Source organism: Girardinichthys multiradiatus, chromosome 14 (assembly GCF_021462225.1).
Source record: "Girardinichthys multiradiatus isolate DD_20200921_A chromosome 14, DD_fGirMul_XY1, whole genome shotgun sequence".
Lineage (NCBI taxonomy): Eukaryota > Metazoa > Chordata > Actinopteri > Cyprinodontiformes > Goodeidae > Girardinichthys > Girardinichthys multiradiatus.
Genome location: NC_061807.1, coordinates 44,157,751 through 44,165,903, shown reverse-complemented (window position 1 = coordinate 44,165,903; position 8,153 = coordinate 44,157,751). Strand labels below are relative to the sequence as shown.

The 8,153-nt window shown below is 39.3% G+C and overlaps 1 protein-coding gene across 1 annotated transcript; it reads left to right on the top strand.

The window, feature by feature from the left end:
• Window positions 1–1,719: 1,719 nt before the first annotated feature.
• cth1 (cysteine three histidine 1) lies at window positions 1,720–3,756 on the top strand. Its single transcript, XM_047386387.1, has 2 exons — window positions 1,720–1,877; window positions 2,541–3,756. Exons 1-2 carry the CDS (start codon window positions 1,809–1,811, stop codon window positions 3,468–3,470), a joined length of 999 nt encoding a protein of 332 aa, XP_047242343.1. The 5' UTR covers window positions 1,720–1,808; the 3' UTR covers window positions 3,471–3,756.
• The last annotated feature ends 4,397 nt before the right edge of the window (window positions 3,757–8,153 follow it).

Below are 8,153 nucleotides of genomic sequence, written 5' to 3'. Positions count from 1 at the left end.
GAAGCGTCTAACTTCTGCCATGTTGTTGTTAAAGAAGTCAGAGTTGTGGATTTGGTGGTAGATATCCCTGTTAGTTGGGATAATTTACTCTATTAGTCTTTGCTCTATTACTCTACTGGTCTGAGATGACACAGAAAGTTTGGTGCTGCTGTGAGCTTGTGTGTTATTACAGGTTGTTGCCTGCAGAAGTCAGATTTCTTTTAAGCTCGGACACACTCACACGCTTTCATGTAGCAAATCGCTTTTGATAAAATGGAGGATTTGTTGCAAAATGGGCAACTTCCTGTGAGGTTTGGATCAAGGCTCCTACAGACTTGTGTAGGTCCTGGGAAGTCACATAGGAGTATCAGATTTCATAATTCTTGGTCAAAGCATGGCTTGGGGCTGATTTAAAAAAAATATTTTCTAGAGGACGCTGTAGAGAATTTAGGCCACGTCGACCAAATATTTCACTGGATCTCTTCGGGGGCTGGACTAAGATTGATCTTATTGAATTTGGTACAGATAAGATGATGTATGTGGATATTAGAGCCAAACGTATGGCCATCGCATGACATCCCACTTCAATCCACCGATGCGACCACACCATCGAGCATACAGTCTCTGTGTTCCAAACCAGGTTAGACCAACTTGGTATCTGTCTTCTGACACACTTTCAAGTTGACTGGGTCAAGATGGTCAGAGAGCGACCTTTCCAACAGAAAAACACTTCCTGTTTTCAGGGGGCGTAGCTTTGATGATGTCAGCATTTGACCACATGGAATTGTTGGTCAGCTGAGAAGGATTAATCATACAACTTTTGGCCTAATACAGCTTTTGTATATCAAAGTTAAAGCTTTTTGAATTTTTTTGGCGAGAAAAGAAATTTTAAAGCCCCACCCCCTACACATGCTCAAAACATTTTTTTGATAACTTTTAATCCCTTGTGCCGCAAGGATATACTAAACAAATTTAAAGCTGATAGCTCAACATCCCTAAGAGGACTTTGTAAAAGTTCGACATGTGTGATATCCAAAAATGCCCAAAAATGACCCTTTGACCCTTTTAGGGGATACCTCCAACGAGACCTTTTTTGTTAACTTGGGGCCAAGTGTCAGATCTCTACAACTTACCAGTCGGCCTGTCTCAGTTTATGGGATGCTGTAGAGCCATTTGGCCTAGCCCATTTTTGATTCCACTAAAATAAAAAATTTTTACAATGGGGACAATTTTGGGTAAAGTTTGGTGAGTTTTTAAATATGTTAAGGCCTCCAACAAGTCAATTCATTTGACCGATGAATAATAAACATTTGTATTACAATAGATCTTTGCAGCGCTTTCGCTGCTTTGGCCTAATTAGTGTAACATTTACAGTGATACTTCCTGATACTTCTGATATTCAGATATACTTTTTTCAAAAATAAAGCCTGGTAAATATGACCATATTAATATTTTTAAATTAAACTGTCATTTCAGGACAATTTCTGTCCTTATTGATAGTTCTGTTTTTATAAATGTCATTCAATATTTTATTATTATTTCATGTGGGCTTTTTAATATAAAAATCCCCACAGCTACCAGTTTGCTCATGGTCTCCATGTACCTTTCTGCCACCTCAAGTAAAGACTGCTTTGTCCCACAGCGGTCTGTAAATTGGCTGCTAGACTCTTGCACACCTGATGTTCATTTGGCATGAAGGCAGGAGGTGAGCATTTGTTTAAAAGACAAACTCATTTGTGAGTTCTTTGCTTGTGACCAGCATAGTCCAAGTCTTTATGCTGTTGTGAAAAGAACTTAAGAGGTTTTTTTGTTTTTCAGGAGATGTTTGTATGTTGATGATCTGTACTGCCCTACTGTTGCCAATCACAAGTAACTCCCTGTTTGCTGTCATGGTTGAGGTAAGACTGGACATTGATTATTTTAACTGGAAGTTAACTTTTTATATAAAGCTCACAGTGATGTTATTAATGGAAAGCTAAAAGGTAACTCCATAATGTTTGAATCCTGTATGTGATGCCAAATGAGGCTTTTATCAAACATCTACTGGAATAGATGAAAGCTTTCATAATGTCAAGTGTTTGCTCAAGTATTTAGCTTTATCACCTTAGTCTCACCTAATTGAAACACAGTACTGGGTGAATTTCACATTAGTCCAAACCAGTCTGGTTTAACATGGACATTAAACAAAGCATTTCCACCCAGTTATATATGGGACTATGTTTTACCCTAATTGCACACATTAAAATTGGTGCTTGTTGTTTCTAAGCCTCTGCATGGATGCAACCTCCTGAGCTGAGGGACTGATGACCAACAAGGTGTTGCATGGTTACAATTTTAATTTCACTGAACTGAAAACATTGTCTCTTCTTGAAAAAGGGTACAGTTTGAAAAACTGCATATTGAATAACTGGTAATTGCTTGTCTGTATAGTGACAACTTGTACAGTTAAACTTGTTTTCTGTAGACCGCACATGCATCATGTTGTGTGAAGCTCATTTATTCTAACATTCCTGTGTGTGTGGTGTTTAATATTTTACTGACACTCGTATTTTTAATCCTAGAATAGTTGCGATGACCTGTTCCTGCAATCATCTCAAGATGAACTGGTGGACAAGCTGTTGTGCAGTGAGGACTCGGAAGTTGCTGGTGAAACTGGTTTCTCCCTGGCCAAAGCCTTGCTTCCCCTGGTGGAACCCTCCTCTCCTCCTCTTGTCCCCTGGGTCTGCTCCACCCGCTACAAGACAGAGCTGTGCACCAGCTATGCAGCCACTGGTTCCTGTAAATACGCTGAACGCTGCCAGTTTGCTCATGGCCTCCATGAGCTCCACGTGCCTTTCCGCCACCCCAAGTACAAGACTGAACTTTGCCGCAACTACCACACCACAGGCTACTGCTTCTACGGAGGCCGCTGCCTGTTTGTCCACAACCCCACTGAGTTGCGGCAGATCCTACGCCACCGCAAGAACATCCCCTGTCGCAGGTTCCTCGCCAATGGATTCTGTCCCTTTGGCAAACGCTGCAATTTCCTGCATGTTGAGGATGGGGAGCTGGAGAGCCGCTCTTCAACTGCTGCAGCGCACCCTGGCTTGTCTAATTGTACTGCCCAGATCCAAACACAGCATAAGGAGTTGAGGTCTCAAAGACCTGTGTGTCACACCTTCAAGTCTTTTGGTTTCTGCATCTATGGCACAAGCTGTCACTTTCAGCATGGGCTCCCCAGCACAATAAAGACCCCTGACCTAAACCATGGAGGATACCTGTCTTCCCAGCCATCCCCAGGCACTGCAGATTTACCTTCAACCTTATCAAACTGTTCAACATCCCCTTCATCAGCCTCCCCTCTTCCAACCCCTTCCCCAGAGGCAATGGTCCACAATGCTTTCACCTTCTCCAGCCAGCACCTGAGTGACCTCCTGCTGCCCCTGGCCCTCCATCTACAGCAACTGGAGAGTGCCAAGGGCCAGGAGATCTGGGACAACAGGGCAGTCTGATTTAATCTAGTCCAATTTGCATGAGCAGTGGAAGCATTTTTGTGTATATATATATTTTTATATTTCCTTTTTAAAGGTGGCTGTCTGTGTACATGTCCCTTAGTTTTTTTTTGTTTTTTTTTAACAGCAGTTGTTGGACTTGTTCAGCAGGTCAAAGATGGAACTGTTTAGAGTTTCTCTGAACAGTTAGTCTTCCACCCGAGTGTAATTTAACTTTTTAACTGTTGTGCACTACCAATGAGCTGCATTAATGAACTGTTGTAAATTAAAACACATTTTTAAACAATTTGCTGCTCAAGTGCTAGTCTCATTGGAAATTTGCAACTTTTGCTCCAGTCTGCAAAGTAAAGGCTCAGCTTGTCAGTGTGGTGGAGAGGGGCTTGAAATGCTTGGTAAATGTGGACTGGCACATGTTTGCTGTATTAGTGCTTCTGGACTTCATGAATTGGCCAGGGTTTTTTGGCTACTGCTTAAAACATAGCTGTAGCAAAGCTTGCCTACTCAAAATTCCTGGACAAAGATCATGACAAGGAAATTTAGGACATTTCTATAAACCATTTATCCTTTTTCAACTGGAGAAATGTTTGAAACATGCAAAAATCCTGTTTATGTATGCACACCCTTGTACTATTGCTTAAACCTTTTTGGTTTAAGCATTCAATCTTTGGAATCCTGCTTAGTCCGGGCATGTCATGTGGGGGAATACTGGAGGTTGTTGCCTGCAGAACAAAACCAGTACTGGTTGGAAGCTTTTTCAGTTGCCATCTCAGTAACATGGCTACACTCTAGGAAGCCACTGTATTTAACATGGTGCAAGGAAATGGTACTTGATGGATTGAGTTTGGTACACTACATTAACCCAAACCCTGAGAATACACCAGACAGGATTGAGTCAGACATTCTCAAACTGTTGTAGGAAATTTTTAAGTGCCTAGGAGAAGAAAACTGAGGGAGAAGGAATTTTCAAGTTTAATCTGTAAGGTTTACAGAGATCAGGTTTGAGAATTGAATTAAGGGACTTTTTTTTTCTTTTTTTTTTTTTTTTTTTGTAGGGTTTAATGAACAGGGATAGGAAATCTGGAAACTAGATTTTTTTTTTTTTTTTTTCTTGAAGGCAAATTTATAAAGTGTAATCTACTTTCTGGACCAGAAGGTGACTGTATTGCATCGCTCGGCTTGATATGGTCGCTAAAAAATGACAAAACTGCATAAAAATATTCTGCTTAAATGATAATCCAGAAAATAACTGAATTGGAACACATTTCCAGTAACACCACTCTGGATCCTCCCATATAAAACACCAGACTTTACAACAATAATTAAAGACAATTTCCAATACAGTAACAGTGCAGGCTTATAATGGTCATTTTTATGATTTCAACCTTGAGACAGTCAGATCCCAGAGTTCATCAGGAATTGCAGAAGAGAAACATCAGTCACAACTCCAGAGTTAAACATAAAGGATTGTGAAAAGTGGCTTACACTGCAGAAGTGAATGCATGGAAACAAGAGCAGTTATCTGTTCAAATTCAGGTTTGCTATAGAAAAGCTTACTGTGGAGTCATTCCAAAAACCCAACTGATATCTGTAGAGTCTTATGTCTTATATTTTATTTGGAACTTGTATCATTGAAAACATGTTGACATTTTTGTTAGCAATATCATTGTGTCCTCTTTCTGGATGTGTTACTGGGATTTGATTCGCTGAGCGATGACATTGGAGCTAAGCTGGTTGGTGTTTCTGAACGCCCTGAAAATCACTATTTTTTTAATAATTTATCTAAATAGCTGGGCTCATTTATTAACATGGTGACAACCTCTACAATTTACACAAAATATACCTAAGACAAGGTGCATTCAGAACTTTAAAAACACTAAATACAAACAGCAAATCAGATATGAACACTTACATTTTTAACACAAACATTTCAATAACTCAGATTTCCAGCTGCTTTCCCTCCCAACTTTCAGGACATCTTCCTCTAAGCCTAGGCTCTGCTCATGAAATCATCTCTCACATGTGTCACACTGTATCCACAGAATATGTTAGAAATGTCATTCATTAGGGTGAAAATTGATTGGCTTGTTTCTTTAATTATACAATCCGTACATTGTGAAAATTTATTAAATGATGGACTACATCTGGTAAAACTGTAGGTACAACAAAGAATTTCTTAATATTTAACTGATTAACATTAGAAGTAAACCACATTCAAGATGCCCACCACATCTGCTCAACAATAGGGGACCTAAATGGAAGTAATTTCATGAATTTCAAATGTATTAATTTATACTATGATGTGGAACTGCTTTTCATCCCAACACTCTCCAATAGTAAATATTAGCACTACATGTGTAACACTAAAAAATGACCTGTAAGTCAGTTTTGTTACAAAAGTTTCTGAATAATAAATCCAAACAAATTCAGTTTTTTTTTTTGATAAGGGAATGTAGTAGCTGATGGTTATTCTTGCAACATATTTCAATTACTAAGAAGTGAAATGTATTCTCCCAATAAAACATGATCACAATTGGGTTAAAGTCTAATATGGGACTAAAAAAGCACATCCAGCAACACACTAGCATATAGTCATTGTAAAACCCCTGATGATCTGCATTCAATCAAGGATTGTTAGAACTATTTTTACTTTGTGCTATAAAATTCATAGTGTATTTGCACTTTCACTATTGTTTGGATAAGTACATCATAATGAACCTGTTAATGATGTCCCAGTGTACAAATGACAAAATAATTTGGAATGATGTTAACCCGAGTATACAACTAAATATCAAGCTGATTTACATTTTAATTTACTTACAGAAAATTTCAATTGTGTCTATTTATTTAAAATAGTGCCCATTTTTATGACCCTCCCGAAAATGGCGGTCCACTATACTAATGCGCTAGAATGTGGTTGCATTGTTTGATTCATAAATGAAATTAGTTATCAATAATCCTATTTGCATTTTAATTTTCTTCTTCAAGACTGCTCATTCTTTCACTTAATTAAAATGAAAAAGAAAAAGACATTTGAGATTTATTTTTCAAAATGTACCCCAGCAAATAGATACCAAAATTCAATTTGAAATGTAAAATTTGAAAATGAGAAAGCATTTCTGAAAATGCTTTTTCATTTGAAATATGGTAACGATTTGCTTCCATAGATGCCACGATGTATGGGCCATGTATTTCAAATAAGAATAAATATTATGTGGAAAAATATTAAAAAGAAATGTCTGCGTGTTCTTTTCCCAGTCTGACTGCAGCCTACAATTATTCAAATTGAAAATTGCATGTATCTATGATTAAAACTACTCTCTGTAAACTCAAAAGATGTCTTGTCAAACTCCTTGTAGATTAAAATGCATTAATAATTGACCACTAATAGTAATATTTGTCAGGGCTGCAATTTTGAAATTCCACATCAGATGCTGGTGAATTTTGGTGGGCAACACTTTGAGGTGTTGTACTGTCATACTGAAGTGAAAGTATTTACTGGAAACAAAAAGTACAAAAAAAAAACTATAGAACCTAATGAAAAATAAATGGACACTAAAATGATGAACACACCAACAATCATATAAAACTGTGAAAAAAATAACATATTTAAATATTCACAGTCAGACTTGAAAAATAAAATTAGAACACATAGCAGCTAGAATGACATCAACCCTCTCCAGTCAATATACACTGCTGAAAAAACTAAAGGGAACACTTAAACAACAAAATATAACTCTAAGTAAATCAAACTTCTGTGAAATCAAACTGTCCACTTAGGAAGCAACACTGATTGACAATCAATTTCACATGACGTTGTGCAAATGAAATAGACAACAAAGGGAAATCTTTGACGATTAGCAAGACACACTCAATAAAGGAGTAGTTCTGCAGGTGGGGACCACAGACCACTTCTCAGTACCGATGCTTTCTGGCTGATGTTTTGGTCACTTTTGAATGTTGGTGGTGCTTTCACACTCGTGGTAGCATGAGACGGACTCTACAACCCACACAAGTGGGATAGTGCAGCTCATCCAGGATGGCACATCAATGCGAGCTGTGGCAAGAAGGTTTGTTGTGTCTGTCAACGTAGTGTCCAGAGCCTGGAGGCGCTACCAGGAGACAGGCCAGTACACCAGGAGACGTGGAGGAGGCCGTAGGAAGGCAACAACCCAGCAACAAGACCTCTACCTCTGCCTTTGTGCAAGGAGGAACAGGAGGAGCACTGCCAGAGCCCTGCAAAATGACCTCCAGCAGGCCACAAATGTGCATGTGTCTGCACAAACGGTTAGAAACCGACTCCATGAGGATGGTATGAGGGCCCGATGTAAATGGACTGAACTTATATAGCGCTTTTCCAGTCATACAGACCACTCAAAGCACTTTACACTAGAGCCACATTCACCCAATCGCACTCACTAACGTGTGCTCTTCACAGATGAAAGCAGGTTCACACTGAGCACATGTGACAGACGTGACAGAGTCTGGAGACACCGTGGAGAGCGATCTGCTGCCTGCAACATCCTTCAGCATGACCGGTTTGGCAGTGGGTCAGTAATGGTGTGGGGTGGCATTTCTTTGGAGGGCTGCACGGCCCTCCATGTGCTCGCCATTAGGTACCGAGATGAGACCCTCAGACCCCTTGTGAGACCATATGCTGGTGCGGTTGGCCCTGGGTTCCTCCTA

What these genes read in the sequence shown, in the direction of transcription:
- cth1 (XM_047386387.1), top strand. Translation starts at nt 1,809, where the DNA reads ATGTTGATGATCTGTACTGCCCTACTGTTGCCAATCACAAGTAACTCC. An exon ending in TGTTTGCTGTCATGGTTGAG is followed by an intron (nt 1,878 to 2,540) that starts GTAAGACTGGAC and finishes TTTTAATCCTAG; the next exon opens with AATAGTTGCGATGACCTGTT.